The sequence below is a fragment of the Bos grunniens genome, chromosome 13, assembly GCF_055505025.1.
Source record: "Bos grunniens cultivar Pamir isolate PY7600 chromosome 13, Bosgru_T2T1.0, whole genome shotgun sequence".
NCBI lineage: Eukaryota > Metazoa > Chordata > Mammalia > Artiodactyla > Bovidae > Bos > Bos grunniens.
In genome coordinates, this window is record NC_141177.1 from 71,762,618 (window position 1) to 71,784,570 (window position 21,953).

The 21,953-nt window shown below is 44.2% G+C and overlaps 1 protein-coding gene across 6 annotated transcripts; it reads right to left on the bottom strand.

The window, feature by feature from the left end:
- Positions 1–1,990: 1,990 nt before the first annotated feature.
- On the bottom strand, positions 1,991–21,887 carry NUDT5 (nudix hydrolase 5). 6 transcript variants are annotated; one of them, XM_086334948.1, is made up of 10 exons: positions 21,739–21,887; positions 14,852–14,956; positions 13,385–13,452; positions 9,291–9,340; positions 7,891–7,998; positions 6,001–6,096; positions 5,333–5,434; positions 3,774–3,782; positions 3,588–3,641; positions 1,991–2,230 (listed from the first exon to the last, which is right to left on the bottom strand). In XM_086334948.1, the coding sequence occupies exons 2-10, from the start codon at positions 14,909–14,911 to the stop codon at positions 2,121–2,123; spliced, it is 657 nt and encodes a 218-aa protein (XP_086191074.1). In that variant the 5' UTR covers positions 14,912–14,956; positions 21,739–21,887; the 3' UTR covers positions 1,991–2,120. The 6 variants fall into 6 exon arrangements, with proteins under 6 accessions (XP_086191074.1, XP_086191072.1, XP_086191073.1 ...); XM_086334946.1 differs by lacking the exon at positions 3,588–3,641 and adding an exon at positions 15,041–15,223 and having other exon boundaries at positions 3,707–3,782; XM_086334947.1 differs by lacking the exon at positions 3,588–3,641 and adding an exon at positions 15,041–15,223 and having other exon boundaries at positions 3,707–3,782; positions 21,735–21,887.
- Positions 21,888–21,953: the final 66 nt, after the last annotated feature.

The following is a 21,953-nucleotide window of genomic DNA, read 5'->3' on the forward strand; positions in this document are numbered from 1 at the left end:
TCTCATTAGTATGGTTTTCTGTCATGGTTGACTTTCTTAGTAAGTTCAGGAAGCTTATCTCCTTTAGCTGAGGATCACAAAGCCAACTAATTTCAGGAGCAAGGAGGCAGAGAAAATACAGGCAGATAGAACAGTAGGTATGCCAATTGGAAAGCATCTCCTGGGGGCCTTGGACCACTGTAACCATGGAAATAAGACCCAGTGTTACAGTTGTTTATCCCCAGGGAAGGTGGAAATACTGCTTTTAATCTAAACTTTCAACTTGTAAATACTGATACCATAGGGCCAGCCAGTGAAAACATACCGCCACTTCTCAAACTGACCAAATTTCCAAAGCATAGCCTTTGATACGGAGAACATAAACTGCATTAGGGCTATCACTTCTAAACTGTGCCCTTAGGAAAAGGAAAAGACGCAAAGGACAGGTGGGTTACAAGTCTCTCCCCTGCACCAGCATTTTAGAGTAGCTTTATCAGAGCCATGGGAGTGGTCTTGCAAGAGTGGGCCTGTTTGGAGAGGGGGTCTCTGCTTGGGCCTGTGTATTTTCTGTATCCCTCAGCGCCTCCTGATTTTGAAGGAGTAACAAGAGCCTTGAGTCCTCAAGGGAAAGGACTACAGTCTCCGGAGAATCATGATGCCCATGATTAAAAATAAGGACTTTTTTTTAAAGGTACTGGGGGAAGGCTACCATTAGAGCAACTAGTTGGGGCTGAATCTTCATAGTATACAAACAGAGAGGAGATGATACATATTCACTGGTTCCACAATTCTTCCCATTCTTGTTTAGGATGTACAATATAAACATCTATTTTTGCTCATAAAAATACCTCTAGGTAAGACAGTGAACCTGTAGACAAACTATATTCTGGCATTTTTGTCATTAGGCCCCTGATTTTATATGGTTATGAGGGGCCTGGCTGACCTCTGGGTCCAGGGCTGGAAATAAGATTCAGGGGTAGCCAATGAGAACCACCCAGAGAATTGTGCACCTAACAGGCAGTGATGCTGGAGCCGCTGGAGGCCACACGGGAGCCAAGCTCGAGAGGTAAGAAGATGGCCAGAGACACTGGTGGACTTTGAGGATGGGGGGTGGCGGGACGCGAGCCAGAGACAGTCCCCCGTATTTTCCTTTAAAGAACACACATACTTGCTAGCCATGCTGGCTACACTCATGGTTCAACACCAAGTGAAAGAAACAAAGTCGCTCAGTCAGGTCCGAGTCTTTGTGACCCCATGGACTGCAGCCCACCAGGCTCCTCTGTCCATGGGATTCTCCAGGCAAGAGTACTGGGGTGGGGTGCCATTTCCTTCTCCAGGGGATTTTCCCAACCCAGGGATTGAACCTGGGTCTCCTGCGTTGCAGGCAGATTCTTTACCATCTGAGCCACCAAGACAGTGCCCCAAATCATGTAAATCTTGATACTAGGGATACAGTTTTTAGAAACTACTTTTTGAGGTGAGGATAAGAAATGAGGTTCTAAAGTATATACACGTGCTTTTGAGCAGAGCCCTGTATTTTCATTAATGAGTCAACCATTTTTCATTATATAAGAGCTGGTCAACCTCCAGCAGGTAGGTGGCTGTACAGACAGCTAAGTGGAAACATCTGCTTATCACAAATGTTATTCCTATTTTAATCTCCTCTGCTATGTGGATTAATTCCATATAGTAGATAACTCAGTCAGGAGAGTATAAGAAAGTCCTTATACAGATGTGGCTTTAAAAAAAAAAAAACCTGACACCTTAAATGGTTATTTGCATACATAGTTTTTAGTGTGGACTGGGAAGAAATGATCTAATTTGGAATTCAGGACTATTTTCCTATGTATCTCCTGGATTAGATTAGAAAAGTAATACCTGAGCTTTTTTTTTTTTTTTAACAGCTGGATTTAACATACCAGCATTTTGTGTTCTCTGTTAATATGAGCTGGAGTCTAGCATTTAAATGATGGCTACAGCTTACCTGTAATTACAATTCCATACCACCACATGCATTCTGTGTTGTTTTATTTTAAGAAAAAGCTAATTTCAAATCTCCATTACAACTAAGCTGATTATGAAGTCTCAGTGAAGGAGGCCTGGTGTCCTGTTTACAAAAGGACGGCTACTGTCCTTCGTCCTTAAAACTTCAGGAAGGGCACCTCAAACGGCTTCGTGTTTGCGTGTTTCAATGCCAGAGCGTAGGAATAGACTCTGGCGTCCACCATCAGATGTTCTTCAGCTATCAGGGCTGGAGGAGGTGAAGAGCATAAGTCAGATAACCAAGTCGAAAACGGATAATAACACCCCTTCCCAGTCAGCCAGCGTTCACTGAGCAGCCACTTGTGTGCCATTCCTGTGCTAGGTGCTGTGGTAACGGGGATGAGCAAGACACTTTCTGCCTTCAGGGATCTTACCCTAGTGGAAGAATGCAGGATGTAAGAGCAGGATTATGTCTCCAGCATGAGACAAGAACAAGGAAAAGTTGGAACAAGAAAAAGAAGACAGAAGAGCACAAAAGCCAGGTGATGATTTTAATGTGAAAACAGTGAAGCTTTTAAGTTCACAGATCCATCCATCACCTCGTGGATGGCTCACTGCAGGGTTCTGCCGCTCTAAACCACCCAGCGATGATGACTCACGCGTTCTCTCCACTGTCAGGGACACACGTGTTCCACGTGGAGGTGAAGCTGTGCATTCAGAGGGACTGGAGTGAGGTCTCAGAGTCAGACCTCAAGGGGCTTTCGTGAGGACTTCTGTTTTACTCAGATGGCAATCTGCCCCTTGTTTCCCAGCCACTTGATCAGGAACAAGCTCAGAGACAGTCTGACCCTCAAAGACAGGGTTCCGTCTTGTTCATCTGTGCCAGCTGGGGGTGGGCTGGGGGTGGGGGAACTCTGAAAACTATCCTCATAGCAAACTGAGCGCCAAAGGCCTTCTAGCCCACTTCCCAAAAGTAACTTGCTGAATATGAATAAATAATGATAACTATATTGTGATGCTAGTAAAGCTGGCTAGTAAAGGGGCTTTCTTTGCCCCTCCCACTTCTATATCTACAGATTCCTCTCCACCATCCTCAATATTCCGCCCCCACAAGGCTGGAAGGGAAGTTAGCTGGAAAGAAGAAGGAAGGAATTTTTGTAAGGGATATTAGCTAATATAAAAAAAGAAAACAGAACATAACCTTCCAGCATCTGTGTGGCAGCATTATCCTGTTTAGTTTTACTCCTGCCTTCTCAGAGGCAGGGGCTGTCTTACTGTTCTCATTTAATGAGAAAAGCTAAGGAACTTGTTCCAAGTTGTAACTAATACACAGTCAGCTGAGCCTCAACCCAGTCTGACCTGTGGGCCTCAGAGCTGTGCTGCCAGTGACGGTGGCCATGATTTTGACTTGACATGGAATGTTTTTCTATTTTCAAATGCTCTGCCACCCGGAAAGGAGACATCATAGATCACTTGCAGTTTTATAACAGTTTCTAGGTATTTTTAGAACAGTTTCTAGGTATTTAATGAGGAAGAACAAGGAAATAGTTATGTTTAGTACCCCATTTGTTGGGGTTAGGGGTGGGAAAAACAGAGAAAGTCAGGTGATAATCAAGAGTGCTTACCCTCAAGTCTATTCAGCAGGTCATTCTTTGGTAAGGAAATTACTTCCACAAATTCTAAACAAACAAAGTACAAGTGAAAACAGAGCCAGACACCAGGTGAGCCCACTAGAGCAACTCACGATGCCTCAGCCACTCCCGCCGCAACACGCGGTGCACAAGGTCAGCCCCCGGGGTGGGACGACGTACCTCCATCCCCTGAAAACACACAGAAGAGGACATCTCAGCAAGGCCCAGAGTGCCAAACCACATGGCTTTTGTGCAAGATGTGACAAGGCTACAAGCGTTTAACAGAAACCTGGGTCTCTACTAATTTCATTTATAAACATGGTTAAAGGAAAAAAAAATCCCAACAGTACAATGTTATTCTTCTCCAAATCAAATGTTTTCATAGCCAAGTTTAAAGCATATTCTGTGAGATATATATACACATTTGTATATGTATTCTTAAACTGTTAAAATATATATAACATAAAACTTACCAATTTGACCATTTCTGAAGGTACTAATTCAGTGGCATTGAACACATTCACATTGCTGTGCAATCATGAGAACATTTTCATCATCCAGAAAAGAAAGGTGGTGCCCACTGAATAAGAATTCCCCATCCCCCACTCCTCGGTGACCTTGATTCCACCTTCTGTCTCTATGAAACAGGTAGGTATCATAATATACAGGTATCACACAATATTTGCCAATAAGGGAAATATTGTGTGATATTATTACGGTATCACACATGTATTTGCCAATAAGGCAAATATTGTGTGATAATATTATTAAGGTACCACACGTGCTAATCACACAGTGGGATCACACAATATTTGCCCTCCTGTGTCCAGCTTAATCTCACTGAGCACAGTGCTTTCAAGCTTCATGTATCAGCCTGCTTCACTGCTTTATGGCTGAATAATATTCCACTGTTAGAATGGGCCACATTTTGTATACCCCTCTGTTAATGGACACTCGGGTTGTTTCCACCTTTTGGGTATTGTGAGTGATGCTGAATCACCTATCTATTGGAGCCCCTGCTTTTGATTCTTCCAGGGATTCACCTAGGGGTGGAATTGCTGGGTCACAGGCTAATTCCATGTGTAACTCTGAGGAACTGCCAAACTCTTCCTCAGCATGTTACATCCGCTGGTTTGAAAATCGAGCACTTAAAATCAGCTGCGATGGGAAACTGGCAACATTGTGGAACTGAAAGGGCTGGGAAGTGGAAGACCTCCACTCTGACACATGAAGTATGGTGATGTCTGTGTCGCCACCACCCTCCACGGGGTTGGGAGAGCACGTGGAAATGACAGGCATTATGGCCTCTGAATCCAAGCCTGCTGAGAAACACAGGGCAAAGAATTTCCCCAAAGCGTCACTAAACATGGAACTCAAGGAATAGTTAATGTGGTGCTGTGCCACAGCATTCCTGCCAGTCTTGCAATAGATGGGAGACAGAAATCAGAGTGATTCTGAAAATGTTCACTGTTTACTATTTAAGGTCCGTAGCTCTTAAGTGGGAATAAACCCCATACAGAAAACATGAAATACATAATTTAACATTTTATATAAAGCATAAAAATCAAGAATGTGCTGTGAGAAAAGTGCTAAATACACAAGATGAGAAAAATAGCCAAGTGTACTGATGAAGCATCTGTGAAAAGACCATTATTCTGTTAATAAAAGTCAAACTAGTAGCATGTTAAAAGATACTCAGTGCAGCACAACCACTGTCAACGCAGCCAGTCCACACGTACCTGGCTTTGGCTTAGGCCTTACATTTTCAGCGTCATCTCCATTGATAGTGACGGTCACGATGTGTGCGGTACAGTTTGACAAGCCTGGATCCATGCATACAGCTGGGGAGAGAGGCAGCAGGTCACCTTTCCCGGCACTAGTGAGATGTCATTCATCACTGAACTGTCTGGAGGAAGAGTCAGCTTGCGACTCGTTAACATGGAAGTCACACAAGAGAACTAGTTTCTCCTATTTGCTTAGTACACACGCTGCTGCAAGGCTGCAAAGCACACGTGTAATCACTACTCATTTCCCCCCGAGTTCTTGAGGGAAGTTTGCTAAGTCTGAGGGGTTAGAGGTAAAATCCTTTCACCACATCAATAAAGTCCTCTACTAACAAGTGTGGCATGTAGGTGAGATAGGTAATAAAGCTTAGAATGTGGAAACCCTGAAAGGCACCCTAATTTTTCTCCAATTTCCGGTCACTTTTTTTTCAGCTGTGCTCTCCTGGTGGGGAGGGGGGACGCGATTCACTTACAGATGACTAGCCTTCATCTAGGCTTTGTCTTCAGGGAATTAGCCAAATAGAAGCCATCTAAATTCCCAACATAAAGAACAGCCAAAGACTCAATCCTTTCACATCCAGAACAATCGACCATTGGGCTGGTTTTGTGGCAGCAGCACGAACCTGGAGAGCATTCAGCAACGTCGCCCTTGTAGCCGGTTTCCTCCTCGAGCTCTCGAAGAGCAGCTGCTTCCGGGCTTTCGTTGTCATCGATGAGACCTGCAAGTCCCAGGCACGTGAGAGGCGGGACAGGGAACCCCCTGCTGCTGAGCCACGTGCCAAGAACCAACAGGTCTGGGAAAAGTGGGCGTGCAGATAAAACTGCCTCAGGTTCTGATCCATTATAGAAAAACTAAAGGCAGAACACCACTCTGGGCATATTTAGTAGGTTCTGCTTCTCGTGTTTAGCCCTAGATGCTTCTGTGAGCACCTCAGCGTCAAAGCTACGGTACAGCACGACCTCCTGCGCCGGCGGATTCATTTGGGTGCGGGCCGGCGGGGTTCTGGACGAGTCACGTGACCACGGCGCAGACATGGGGACAATGTTACCCATCTTGCTTTCCTCCCTCAGAGCCACGTGGAGGCCCTGTAGGGAATCACCAGTTGCTAATGACTCCTGGGCAGGAGAAGATGGGAAAGGAGGGAAGCAAAGGCCGCGCGGGTTGGCGTGGGGTTGGGGGTGGGGGAGGATGCAGGTAGCACTAGTTCACTGGGAGGGGGACAGCAGCATAGCAAGTCCTTTTTTCTGAAAGGAATTCTAAAAATGCTAAGAAAAAGTGAACATGGGTTAGTCAATTACTTTTAACTAAAATGGCTTATCGGTTCTATTTTTGGATACACTGGGTCTGCATGGCAGCACGTGGGCTTTCTCTATTTGCAGCAATTGGGGGCTAATGGCATCCCACTCCAGTACTCTTGCCTGGAAAATCCCATGGATGGAGGAGGCTGGTGGGCTGCAGTCCATGGGGTGGCTAGAGTCAGACATGACTGAGCGACTTCACTTTCACTTCTCACTTTCATGCACTGGAGAAGGAAATGGCAACCCACTCCAGTGTTCTTGCCTGGAGAATCCCAGGGACGGGGGAGCCTGGTGGCTACCGTCTATGGGGTGGCACAGAGTCGGACACGACTGAAGCGACTTAGTAGCAGCAGTAGCAGCTAGTTGCAGGCGAGGGCTTCTCATTGCAGTGGCTTCTCTTGTTGCCAGCTCCAGGGCTCTAGAGCGCACAGACTTTAGAAGAGGTGGTGCGTGGGTTTAGCTGCTCCACAGCACGTGGGATCTTCCTGGACCAGGGCTTAAACCCCTGTTCCCTGCACTGGCAGGTGGATTCTTAACCAGTGGACCACCAGGGAAAGTCCCTCAATTACTTTTAAAGTTATTTCTTCAGTGAAATGGCAAGGAAATGAGAAAGAAAATAAACCTGTTACTTAATGTGTTATGAGATGCACTGAAAATATAGAACTTCACCACTAACAAGAAATGAGACCTCATCTCTTCAGACGGAAACAACCCAATGAAGTCCTACAATATGTAGTGCATTCAATTTTAGATACCTTCTGTAACAACTGAAAAAATATTCAAGTTGAAATTAAGACAATTTCCTTGGCCTGCTTAGGTATGGGAGGATCATGGTATCTTTTCCATTCAGTTTTTAAAGAGCTGGGCGTAGTTACTGCGTAAATTTGCCAGAGGCAGATTGCGAGTGATGGAAAATGAAATACTTCTGACAAATTAAGGAAAAGCAATGACTCAAAAGAGGCTAGAAAGAATGAGAAAGAATGTTGCTAAGAGGAGGGCAGGTGGCCTGGAAAAGTGAGCTGTGACACCTCTCTGGATTTGCGGATCACTGGGGTGTGGCCTGGAGGTACTTCAGTGCACGAGTGGTTTTTACTTGAAACCACATGGACAGATGAAAAGCTGTTAAATATTTAACCACCACCGTCCTCAGGCTCTGCCTGGGCTTAGTCCCACTGTCCCCCAGGGGCGATTCTCCACCCAGTGTTGTTACTCACCCGCGGGGAATTCTAGGCAGTAGCCCCCCACTGGGGGTCGGAACTGCTTCACCAGAATGATGCATTCGTAGTGAAGGGTTCTCTGCAACACAGGGATGATTGCCACACCTGCCAGCAGGAAATAAAACCAGGGAAACCCCAGTGGAAGGTCAGCAACACCAGTGATTTTTGTCTAGAGCAGTCTAACTGAAAGCCCATCTTTTAAGAAACACTGCAACTAAAGTCTTTCTTGTATTTGCCATTAGTAATAGGAAGTTAATTTAAGCTATAATACTGACAGTTAACTTTGGAAGTTATTCTCATTAAGAAAAACAAGGAAAAAATAATGACACTTCCATGTTGTTTAATTTTCTTTTTTATAAAATAAACCTTTATTTTATAAAATAAAAGATTTTTATTGTCACGATTTCTTTAAAATAATATCACAACTAGAAGTAAACATTTAGCCTAGGGTCCAAGTCAAAATTTCAGTCTCCATGAACCTCTGTGGAGACCATTTCTCACTCAGCTGCAGCCAGGCGGCCACTGAAGTTACGCTGATCTGTGCTCTTAAGATTTCCTTTCACCAATAGAGAGTAAGTTCCATTGTTCATAGTATATGCTAGCTACACTGAGCTTTATTGTTTTAGGATAAAAGAAAGGCCTTTCTCCCAAGTTATTTGGCCTTCACACCAAACCAAACCCAAAGGCCACTGGATTCTGGAAAACACAACTGTTCAGGAGGACCACTCAGCTCCTCTCACTTCCCCAGCATGAAAACACAGCAGCTGCAGCAGCTACTCTGTCTGCTTCTAGGAAAACCAGAACCCAGAACAAAGTGGAAAAATAAAAGGGGAAAACGAGAAAGACCTATTGCCCAACTTCCCCTAGACCAGAGGTGGTTTTCAGGACTGTTTCTGGGATATTTGTAGCCAAAGCATTCATGCCTGGAAGGGAAGGTGGACTGAATGAATAGTCTTTTCCTAATTCATTGCCTCATTTCCTCAAAGCAAGTGGTCACTACTATAAAGCACGTAGTTGTGCCAAGTAAGATTTCCAGACTAAAGGCTCTCACCCAGATGCTCTGTCCAGAACACAAGGGGATTTCTAGAAGTCGTAACACGTCTAGACACAGTGTGTAGCTTCAAATTACACTGACTTGTGTTTGGCTCTGAATGGGATTACATCTTCCCTTCAGAAACACTGTTCTGAGCCTATGTAACAGGAACCAGAAGTTACTTATAAAGAAAGCTGGATTTAGTTGTTGCAAACAGAAAACCAGAGTTAAGGATGAAAAATCACATGTGAAGACAACCCTGCTCTGAAGTCCTGGTTATAGTAAGAAACCGTCCTACCCCCAGCTCCCACACTCATGTGTGGGGACTTGCTTTGGGAGAGTTCTAACAGGTCTGCACTCATACCGTCAGCCGACTGGCCTTTCCTGGTTGTCCGCTTCACGGTCTCCCATGTTCTGTTTGGGCAGACAAGAAAAGTCGAAAGCATTAGTGTCGAAGAGGAGACTGTTCTTAGGTTTTGTGTGTGTAACCAGCACAAGTTCAAAGCATGCACATGTGCTGAGGATAATGGCCAAGAACACCACGCAGTAAAGAGCTGTATTGAAAAAAGAGCCAACTGCTTTCCCACAGCTTCAAAAATTACCAAGGAAATCCACTGCTGACTACATCTAACCCTCTGCCTCTGAATGGAGGGCCTGCTCTTCACTTGAGCTGCTTTCCAATTAGCTCGCAAGTCATTTACCTGAAACACCTCAGTTTGGATCATGGATCTGCGGTGAGTAGCACAGCTGATGATCAAGCTTTGAAGGCCACGAAGCAGTCAGTGCAAACCCCGCCCCTGTGCAAATTCCAAAGGACGCTGCGCCATGTGAACCACTGAGACAGTTGTGTACAGGGGACATTTTAACACCAGTGACCCTGAACACTCAATTTAAGAAATTTACTATTTACTAACTGAGGAATTAATCCTCTTAGGTAAGTGCTCTGCTTTGCATTTGTGAGATACCATGTAAGAGGAAAACGTTCCCCAGAAGAACAAGTGGGGTGAGGGGTTCCTGGTCCCCTCTTAGGGCCTTATTCCTGACCAGCTATTTGTCTCAGGGAACCTGGTACTGACAACCCTGTTACTGGCACAATCCTGCTGTTTAAAGGGGGTTGGGGAATTTCTTCCTCATTCTTAAGCCTTCAATAGAGAAAAGCAGTGGTTAGAGATGAGGGTAAGGAAGCAAACAATTCTGGATTTAAAAGGAGGAAGACATCCAAGTGGGCCCAGGGAGAGAAAGGTGTCCACATCTGATGTCGGTCTCCCTACAGTGAGAGTGAGTATAAGAGCTGCTCCTCAGAGTAACCCTCATACCCTTTAGCCAGTTGTCCTTAAGGCTTGGACCTTGCCACGTTTCTATGAAAAAATGTCCGATATTTAATCCAGTTTAAAAAAAAAAAACTTTCTGTAAACTAGATCTTTCAGTATTGTACCCAAGTTCTAAAGGGCAAATCTGTCAAAATGAACATGTGACAATCAGTAGGACCGCCATGACAACTCACAGCTGCCAACATTCCCGTTAGTAGCAAGAAGCCAGCCAACAAGCCATTCTGATCAGTCAGTGATACAGATCATAAGTGACGGAACACCTGTTGGCCCAGTCCTCTCTGCGGTCTCTTAGGGTTAGTCCTAAAGACTGAAGAAGATAGCTGGGAGAAGCACTGAAGGTCCCATCCCAAACACACTAGGAACAAGGGAAGCAGAGAGAGGAGCATCATTATAGTGGTTAAGAGGAAGTAAATGAGCAGAATGGAGCCACAAAATAGATATTTATTAGAAATCCTAGAACAAGAACGGAGAAGGCGATGGCACTCCACTCCAGTACTCTTGCCTGGAAAATCCCATGGAGAGAGGAGCCTGGTAGGCTGCAGTTCATGGGGTTGCGAAGAGTTGGACATGACTGAGAGACTTCACTTTCACTTTTCACTTTTATGTATTGGAGAAGGAAATGGCAACCCACTCCAGTGTTCTTGCCTGGAGAATCCCTGGGACAGGGGAGCCTGGTGGGCTGCCGTCTATGGGGTCACACAGAGTCAGACACGACTGAAGCGACTTAGCAGCAGAACAAGAATCTCCCTGAGAGCTCCAATCATCTCAGAGGGACTCAGAGAGGAGAGCTGTCCACCTAATTGAGTCAGAAACTCCGCGTCTCCACTTGGTCACTAGGTGACCCTACAGTCGCGACCTCCTGGTGACTGTTTTCTCACCTGTAAAACCAGGGAACTGAGAGTACGTTGTCTTAACAGTCTCTGGTAGCTTTAGAATTCTGATTCTGGTTGACCTGTTTAGTCGCTAGGTTGTACCCAACTCTTTTGCAACCCCATGGACTGTAGCCTGCTAGGCTCCTCTGTCCATGGGATTCTCCAGGCAAGAACACTGGAGTCGATTGCTGTTTCCTTCTCTGGGGGATCTTCTTGACCCTGGAATCAAACCCACGTCTCCTGCATTGGCAGGCAGATTCTTTACCAGAGCACCTGGGAAGCCCTCCAGTTGAGTTACTGTTTTTAATATTTGTTATAGGAAAGCCTGTTTCACTGTCTTCCCTCTAGGCAACCAACTCCAAGAGGTAGACAGGGCACCAGAGAGTGAGCTCAGCTCTGTCCTGAATGCTGATTAAGAGGCATAAGATCAACATCTCTCCCCAGATCAATTCCATACCCTCGTCCATGAATGAGAGAGGGACAAAGAATTCTCTAGCTGCAGTTTTATTTTGTACATGTAGTATTTTATAAATGTATAAATCATAGTCTGCTTTAAGCGCTCTGAAGTCTGACAACCAGGTATGAGATGTTAATGTCTCAAACGAGAGCTTCTGGAGGCCACAGGGAGTCCTGTGTATGGACGGATGGGGAGGAATGTGTTGTCAATAGGCTCACGGTGTGGAGTTTGGAGACCCCAGAGCCCACTCCCCTCTGCCGGAGGAGTCTCCGGAAGTTGAGACCGAATTGTGAGTACTTGGAAACAGGTCCCACGTGATTCCGAGGCACATCCCTGATGAAGTGAGGATGGGGAGCAGGTGCAGAGCTGGGGGGTGACAATCAACACGTACCCTTCACACTGGCTGGTGTCAAGGGCTCTATTTTGTGTCATAAGCTTAATTCAACAAGAAAGAGAACCAAACTGATCCAGGTAGGCTGGGCTCTGAGCTCTGGTTGCGTTTTCACAAGTGTAAATGCACCTGTCATGTCACCGAGGCCCGGACCTCCTGGCGTCTCTGGCCTAGTCCTGCACAGCCGGCTCACTGCTCTGTGGATGGGGTGAGCTGCGATCAGCTTTCTCACCTTGGTTTGGACCGTGCTACGGACATCTTAATGTTCCCCACAGCTCTCCAACACTGGACCTTGTTACTATTTTTTGCCACTTTAGTACATATAGTTAAAAGTTGTTAAAATCACTGGCAAGTCCATGTACTTTAACACTGATGAGAGATGTATTTATTACCTTATGAAGAAACTCTGTATTTTTATTTGGTATTTTTATTTGATCACGTAGAAAACAGTTTTTATATTAATGAATTTATATCATATAACCTGGATACTAAATTTAGCAAAGTTTTCCTACTTTCTCATTCTCCTTTTTCTATTTCACTAAGTAAATGTTTATTTTAACACATCTTTCCTGTTATTAAAAATAGTGATAGATATTTTAAAAAATGCTGAATAGGAAAGTTGGAAAAAAGACTAGTCACATAGCTGCCATTAATATTTTGCTACAGTTTTCCTTCTAGCCTTTTCTTGCACATTATTTGGCAGAGTTTAAAAAGCATTAAAAAAAAGCATATATCCAATTTCCTATTTTCTTATCAGCTTATGAACTTTTCTCATACTACCAGGTTGTCTTCATGATCTGCCCTGGAGATGGCTGTACAGTTTTTTACCAAGTAAATACACTATAATAATTGTTTTCTCTTTTTAAGATGTTTAGATGTTATTTTTAAGATGTTCAATTTGTCCTTTAAAATAATTACGATGGAAAGTTTTTCATGCACAGATCTGACTGCAAATAATTTTCTTAGCACAGTATCAAGACACTGCAGGGGCCAGACTCCAGGAACTCCCTCCCCACTCCCACATTTCTTTATGGCAATTGGTATTTGCTTTATAAAACTTTCCCCTCTCAACTTACCTTTCCATGAACAAGTATAAGCCTGCACATTTTATCCCAAACCCAGCAGTGTTTTCTCTTACATTCTAATTCAGAGATGAAAAAACTGGTTTAAGAGAAGGAAATAACCTGTATTGTTATTATTCTGCTGCTTTATCAGCTGAAATTAGGCTTGGCCCAAAAGTTTTAGGTTCACCCTAATCTACTTGAGAATGGTATTAAAACAGCTCAACTAGATTCTTTAAGACAGAGCTTACAGTGAGGCAAAGATCAACTTTTATGCCAAACACTAAATAGAGACCCCAAGAACCCAAATCCTGAGCATTTTACAAAAAGAAAAAAATTAGTTTACCTTGTTTTACCAGTAGGATCTCTGTAAGTTGTTTTTTCAAGTTTGACCCATTTTCCTTCTGCAATCAACTAAAAGGAAATCAGACAGTAAGTTGGGAAACTTTCAAACTGAGCTATTTTTAATTTTTTTATTCTTTCAAATTTTTTGTGGCTCTCAATGATGATGTTTCCCACCTCAAAATCTGTGTCCAAGTTTTCAATTCAAAGTAGTAAAAGCTGTTTTTCTGATGTGGACCCGCTGTTCTGTGGAATTCTGGAGGTAGGACTGAGAACTGAAAAGAGAACTCACGAATTCTGGGGTGGGGGGAGGTCTGAGCAGGAAGGGGTTTCTGGGATGCTCCTAACCTTCTCTCCTCCAACCTGGGGCCAGTCACACAGGTGTGTTTCAGGGTGTGAAACTCAGTGGCATTTGACTGCCAACGACTACACAGCAGAGCCGACTCCAGGGACACCATGGCCAACGGAGCACATCCCCCACAGTGACATGGGTTTACCACTCAGCCTGAAGGGTACCCAGCATCATTCCACTTAGATGCCGAGGAGGTTAGGTGGCCAGGACTGCCTTACCTACAGACTATACTGAGTGAGTGCAAAGGTTCCCTGTGGACATAAAGCAGCAACTGGCCTTTTTCTAAGTATTCTTTTACTTGTCGCCAGCGGCAACCTAATACTTATTCAGCAGATCTGTTCAGAGACAACACAGAAATATTTTTAAATCGAAAAGAATTCCAGAAAGGTGTCAGGCTCAGAGTTTCAAAGATGAAGGATTTAAAATTTGTCCTCTGCAATGGTTCCTGCAGGAAGAAACTTTTTAAAAGGTAAACTAAATAATATGCAAGACATATTCAATACGTTCGTTGTGGAATTTAGACCACAACTAACAACTTAGGTTTTTCTTATCCTTAAGCATGCATATTGAGACCACAAATAGCTAACCAATATGTGATACTGAGGACAAAATGTCTAAGCCTTAAAATTCATCTATGATTTATTCTTCTATCCAGGGAAGCTTTCAATGAAAACTCAATCAACAAGGTCCTACTGTACAGCACAGGGAACTATATTCAACATCCTGGGATAAACCATGTGAAAAAATATGAAAAAGATGTGTGTGTACATATATATATTTAACTGAATCACTCTGCCATACAGCAGAAATTCACCCAACACTATAAATCAACTATACTTCAATAAAAACTAAATTTAAAAAGATAAGTAAGGATTGAGAGTTTTAAAAATCAACAGTTGAAACCCACTTTAAAAACAGCCTCAATTTCACTAATACATAAAATGAAGAGACACCACTGCTACCACATAAGAGCAAAGTGTTCCTAAGTCCTTAAAAGGAGCAGGAAATAGGTTTAAAAACTACCTTAAAGAATTAAAAACAATCATCTGAAACTGCAAATTTCTTTTAAACTCAGCTTTATGTGGCAAAGGGGAAGGGAAGTAAAAAGACAATGTATACCTCCTCTGAGACAATAGACTGTTCGGTATTTCGAGAAGAACCTGCTGTTTCTTGTTCCATTTTCAAACTAGTTGAGCTTTACAGTCCACAGGCAAGAACTTCACGCTATAAGAGAATGAGACTGGTTTAGGCTACATTAATTTTTCTGAATTACACATTTGTCCACAGGTCACTGGTCAAAGTATTTACTTAAATGGGGGAAAATCCGGAGTCATCAAAGCTGCATTGCTCTGCTGAAGGTGGAGGAGCGCGGCCAGCTGCCCTGAGGTGGAGACGGAACAGAAACGCAAGGCCTCGGGAACAGCCAGAAAGAACAGAAAGCGGCCCAGTGAGACCAGCCCACAGCCTCCGTGCCTGAGGTCTTCAGAAACACTTTCCAAGGAGAAACAGAACAAAGATTGTACATCATGCCCCATGCCCGCCCCTCAACTGCCATCCCTTATCAACCCTTTACAGTGAAACTTTGTATTGTACGGGCTGGCTGCTTCTCTTTCCCATTTATCTCTGTGTTAAATGTATATACCATTTTAATAAAAAACTGCACAGTTCAGTGGCCCATCCAAAGTTTCCACATGCATCAAAGTCACAGCTGCACATAAGGAGTTAACCAGAAGCATAATCTGTCAGCAGAGAGCCCCATCCAGGTGGCTGTGGGCCATGACTTCCGTTGTCTCTCGCTCGCATTCCCTCAGTTCTTGTATCCTGAATGTCTGAAAATCTTTTTTCTACCCCCAAAGTTGATTGATAACCTGGCTGCAGATACAATTACAGGCTAAAAATCATTTTTGAGACCCTGCTCAGTGTCTTGCTTCTGAGAAGCAAGCTAGCTGCTGAGAAATCTGGCGTCACTGATCCTGGATCCTCTTCGATGTGACCCCGTGTTCCTCCTCTGGAACCCACAGTTGTTGACATCCGACGATGCTGATGTCACTTCAGTGGATTCCAGTGGGTCCTTTCAACCTGGAAACTTCACTCTGTGCTTCCTTTTATTTTTCAATATTCATTTATTTGACTTTGCTGGCCTTAGTTGTGGCATGTGGGATCTAGTTCCCTAACCAGGGATGGAACCTGCTGCTGCTGCTGCTACGTCACTTCAGTCGTGTCCGACTCTGTGCGACCCCATAGACGGCAGCCCACCAGGCTCCCCCGTCCCTGGGATTCTCCAGGCAAGGACACTGGAGTGGTTTGCCATTTCCTTCTCCAATGCATGAAAAGTGAAAAGTGAAAGTGAAGTCACAGAGTCGTGTCCAACTCTTTGCAACCCCATGGACTGTGGCCTACCAGGCTCCTCCATCCATGGGATTTTCCAGGCAAGAGTACTGGAGTGGGGTGCCATTGCCTTGGGCCACCTACATTGGGAGCATGGAGCCTTAACCACTGGGCCACCAGGAACTTCCCCATTCTGTGTTTCGTTAACTGAGTGCTTCACTGATCATCTCCTCCCCTCTGTTTTCTCTGTTCTCTCTTTCAGGAAATAATACTTAGCTGCTGGACTTCCTGAACTGATCTCCGTCTCAGTAACAAAGTAGTAAGCTACATGCATGTTGAGATATTTAGAGACCGTCAGTCAGCATATTAATTCTATGAATACAGCAAAAGAAAACAGGCAGCTGTTTCTTTGAAAGTAACCCAGATGGTAATTATTAGGTGAACGTTTAATCAGACAAACAGTTCACATTATTATACACAATTAAAGTGGCAGGCTGCCTTGGATGGAAATGTGCCACTAGTCAGTTACTACTTGTCTGCACTTGAGTGCTCCACACCCCGAGGAGAGAACTCTATCCACCGAGATTTTTATCTCCTCGATTTCCATTCCCTTCTATTTACAACACATATATCAGAGAAGGAGAACTTCCCCCCTCTTTCAGTTCTGACACTTAAGAGAAAGTGACTCTCAGGCAACCAAGAAACTCCATTCAGTGCACAACAGAGTCTGTCTCGAATGGTATAAAACATTTGGATTAAGTCAAAACGTTTACCTCCTTTTAAAGTGACTCTGACCCAAGCTTCTTAAAAGTAGAGAACTGTAGTCCTCAGAGGTACAAGCACCACCAGAAGGGCACACAGGAAGAGCCAGACAAACTAATTTTCTCTATGAAAAGATTCTTAATCTGGATCTCCAGCGGACAAAATGGTCAGTAACACATAATTTAGAAAAGCACAGAGGTCCTCCCCTGACCCCCACGTGAGTATCTTTAGGGGCAAAAGGGCATCTGGTTCCTTCAAATTTTCATGGAACTTTAAGGTATTTGCGTAATCTGCTGAGGCCCCTTACGTTTCTCTTTCCACTGCCCTCAGATCTTCAGAGACTGTTGATGAGCTGAAAAACTAAAAAAGCCCTATTCTCGTCTACTACTCATCTAACCAAGTTAGCTAGATTCAAGCACAAAATAGTCCCAGGAGCAATCAAAAATCGACCCTTGATCGGCAAATGCTAAGCTAGAAGCAGTTGTTTCAAACAGATTGTATTTTTAAATGTTTAAGCTAGAATGTGAGAGGTCTAGAAAAACAAAAAACAAGCTCCTGACATAAATTACAAAAAAAAAGAAAGTAAAAAGTGGCTAATAGGGCTGGGTAATTACCCGGAATGCAATCAGCCCCAAGGGGAAACAGCTATCTGTGGCAATCTATTGACTGTGTTAAAAACAAAAATGGGATTTAAGAGTGGTTTCAGAAAAATACTCTATACTGCTCTATTCCCAAAATGTCCATGATTGTGAAACCACCTCAAAAATATTACTGAAACAAAAAAAGAGTATTACTCTCAGCACCCTTTCAGTCAGGGCCAGAAGCTGAATGGTGCAGTGTGGGGCTGGTCACCACAAACATAGATTTGCAGAAACCAGTCAGCGTTCTAGGCTTGGCTGCACCTCAGGCTCCATCACACAGCCAGAGAGCTTTCCTAAGGGACTCCATGCTATTTCGAGATTTAAAAGTTTAATTCAAATTGTATCCACTTCATTAGCTAGAGCTGAAGGTCATCTACATTTTGCCAGTAGGTGTATGTTATACATAAAAAAACACAGAAACTCCCTTGTACCACGGACAGAGGAGCCTGGCGGGCTACAGTCCATGGGTTCCCAAGGAGCGGGGTATACAACTGAGCGATTAGGCACACAGTACACCTAATGTTGAGTGTTCTAATTCACGTAATATGTTTTCACCTACTCTGGTTAAAGAGGTGAAGTTCTATCATGTGCCAGATGTATGATTTTTCCAGGGCACAAAAACCGGGGGAAAATGTCACAGGATTCTTAGAACTCCTGTACAGTGGCGGGCAGCAGTGTCAAACTAGCTCTGCGAACCTGGACAGTTCAAAAGTTCAAGTGTATTGCAAGTACAAAGTGACCACGATTCCTGCCCCAGGGGACATTACACCTGAGCACACAAACAGCCATAAAGGCAAATGCCTGCCAGAAAGACAATGTGATGCCAGGGTGTTTTAAAGGAGGCACAAGTCACATCCACTCAGGAGGCAGGGAAAGTAGTAAAGACTTTTAAAAAAGGTGACTTTTAAAAGGCAGTTTGATACTAAGCTACGATCTAGAGACTAGGAAGGCCAGGAAAACACTCTGAGAGGAAGGATCCACGTGAACAAAAAGCAGAGATACTGACTGGGGGAAGGGTTGAAAATTTACAGCAAGCTCTGTGGCTCTCAACCTTTCCCTCCCCACTCCCTCCCAAAAGAAAGCCAAAAACAATCCCTTGTGTAAGGGATGATGTCAACTTATAAACACATTTCCAAGGGCTTACACAGATTTGGCTGGACACCCACCCTTTTCCCCACATTTGCTGACAAACAAACCAGTCAACAACCCTAACTGGCACGTCACAAACTCCTGTTGCTGTGCATGCTCCTCTTGGGGTTGGGAAGAGAGAGAAATGACCACCTTTTCACAACAGCTGGATTACCAAGTTAAGCAAGAATAAGATTCAAGAAGTCAAACTGAGATTCTCAGAAGCCAGACTGTAGAGTATGCACCCAGGCTCCTCATCATTCAATTATTACCATACCCAAGTCCCTGCAGTTTGCTGAGGTTGCAAAGTGAAACAAAAATCAGAGCAAGAAATCACACACTGGTTAATCTCCCCTAGCTAATAGCTGAATATTGTAAATACCATCTATACTCAATCAAGCAGTTTTATAGACAGAGAAATCAATAAGGCAACTTGAAAGAAATTAAGTGGGAGATCAAGTTTTGCAAAAAATTACTGTGTGTTACTAGGTATGTCTAAGATTCCATTCTAAGTTCTTTCAGAATTATACAGAAAAACCACTTGATTTATAATGAACAAAATATCATTAATGTAGTTACATTTAATATTCTTGGTTATAATTATAAACCTTCAAAATTCTTAGCTTTTTAAAGGATTATATATATGTTGTTGTAGGTCACTAAGTTGTACCTGACTCTGTGACCTCATGGACTGCAGCACAAGGATGGCTTCCCCATCCTTCACTATCTCCTGGAGTTTGCTTAGATTCATAACCTTTGAGTCAGTGATGCTGCTGCTGCTAAGTCACTTCAGTCGTGTCCGACTCTGTGCGACCCCATAGACGGCAGACACCAGGCTCCCCTGTCCCTGGGATTCTCCAGGCAAGAACACTGGAGTGGGTTGCCATCTCCTTCTCCAATGCATGAAAGTGAAAAAATAAAGTGAAGTCGCTCAGTCATGTCTGACTCCTAGTGACCCCATGGACTGCAGCCCACCAGGCCCCTCCTTCCATGGGATTTTCCAGGCAAGAGTACTGGAGTGGGGTGCCATCGCCTTCTCTGGTCAGTGATGCTATCTAACCATTTTATCCTTTGCCACCCTCTTCTCCTTTGGCCTTCAATCTTTCCTAGCATCAGGGTCTCTTCTAATGAGTCAGCTCTTTGTATCAGGTGGCCAAAGTATTGAAACTTCAGCATCAGTCCTTCCAATGAATATTCAGGGTTGATCTCCTTGCCATCCAAGGGACCATCAGTACTTTTATATGTATGTATGTATGTGTATATATATATTGGGGAGAGGGGTGGCGCTGCATTGCAGGGCAATCAGGGATTCTGACCAGGGATCCAACTTGTGCCCCCTGCTGTGGAGTCTTAACCACTGAACCACCAGGGAAGTCCCTGAAGATAACATTTTGATCAGTACTTCTTTTGTACCATCTATGGTAAAATTTTGGTATCCACCTCAGATGGATTTTCTTTGCTGACAACGATTATCCTTACATGATGAAAACTTCCTGTAGTTACTTTGATCGTAAAGGAAAGCCACTGAAAGTATTCTTTCATTTTTCAGTAGGTGTAGGGGTTGGATGGGCAGGAAGGAACTAACATTTTACTGAAATTATACTACTTGACGATTTTTGATTATTTATCAGGTGATTTACAATCATTACATTTAGTTCTGGTTAAGCAAGAGTGAACTGACTGTACTTACTCTTGGGAAAGTTAATTGGTTATAGTCATATGGCAGTAAGACCAGTGAAGGACCTCTTGTAATAGCCCAGAAAAGAGAGAACACAGGTTTGGACTACAGTGGAGCAGTAGTGAACAAACAGATTAATTCCTTGCAGATGAGACTTTTTGTTTTTCTTAAAACAGTTTCTGGGGATGCCAAAGCTAATTCTAAGAAGGAGAGGATCTTAGAGGGGACTGGGAGAAAGGGGTGGTGCAAGTTCAAATTTGGACACACTGAGTTTGAGATGCTGGTAAGATATTCAAGTGGAGAAAACCAGCAGACAGTTGGAAATTCTAACCTACAATACGAGTCATGTTATGGATTCAGAGAAGGAAATGTTTTTTCACTATTTCATTTAGAATTAGTCAATAACTCTCCCCCCCATCACTTTGCTTACTTTGCAACTGAACAACAAAGATGGGTCAGTAAGAAAGTGCAATTTTAAGCAGATATCCAAAATGTGTGCCCTTAGGCAAAGGTGCCTGCCAACAAGGCCAAGGTAGGTAACTCTAAGAAGCAAGGTTACGGTGAAAGTTGCGCCTGACTCTTCATGATTCCATGGACTGTAGCCTGCCAGGCTCCTCTGTCCACAGATTTCTTCAAGCAAGAATACTGGAGTGGGTTACCATTACCTTCTCCAGGTGATCTTCCCCATCCAGGGATCAAACCCGAGTCTCCTGCATTGGCAGGCAGAGTCTTTACCGTCTGAATCACCAGGGAAGCCCGTAAGAAGTAAGGTTAGATTTAAAAGGTGTTTCTCAGCACCTCGTTATTTTTCATTCACTTTAGAAATAGAAAGTGAACTTTTTAAAGTACTCTACATTTTGGTCGCCTTCTGATACTTGCGGAAGGAAAAGAACACAGACGATAAGGTAATAGGGCAGGAAGAGGAGGAAAAATTTTATTAGAAATTCGACTAGTATTCCTTACGGTCTTACGAATCCAGCACGGTATGGGTACGGATACAATCGGGCTGTGTTTTTGCAAGCTGCTACGTTTAAGAGGATGGAATAAATGAACTTGACGCTCAAAAGCGACACCTCACCTCACCCCTCCTTTCCTCTGTCCTCCAAATTTACCTCCTCGTACAACTTCCAAAGTCTGACTCCCGGGATCGCAGAGACGGGGCTCTTTCCCTCTCGTTCATAGCCTTCCCCACGAGCCAAGCGGGGGCCGTGACTCCCTTTGCAGATACCTCCACCGCGGCACTCAAACTAACATCTCTCTGTGATGTTTGCAGTTTTCCGGACTCCTAGGAGCCCAGTTTTTCCACCCCAGTCCCTGGTTTGCCTCTGAACTTGCCCTCCCCGCCTGTTTCCCCGCCTCGCGGACGCAAACCGGGTCGAGCGCGCGGCTGTCCACATGCTCCAGGTGTGCTCCCCCCGTCTCCCTGCCAGGAACCCCTGCATGTGATTGGCCCGTGCCCAGTTACCTACTCCCAGGCGTGCGGCGAAGGGATGCGGACTCCTTTAGGAAGGGGGAGGAAAGGAGAAAGCACGGGTCCGAGGAAACGAGGCTCAGGAGGTGCAGTTCTACTTCAGGAGTCGCAGCCGCACCTCGCGGCCAAATGAGACGGAGGATGCGCGCTCGGCCCCCCGCGGCACCCGTAGCAGCCCCTGCCGGTGACCTCGCCGCAGAAGATTACTTCCGG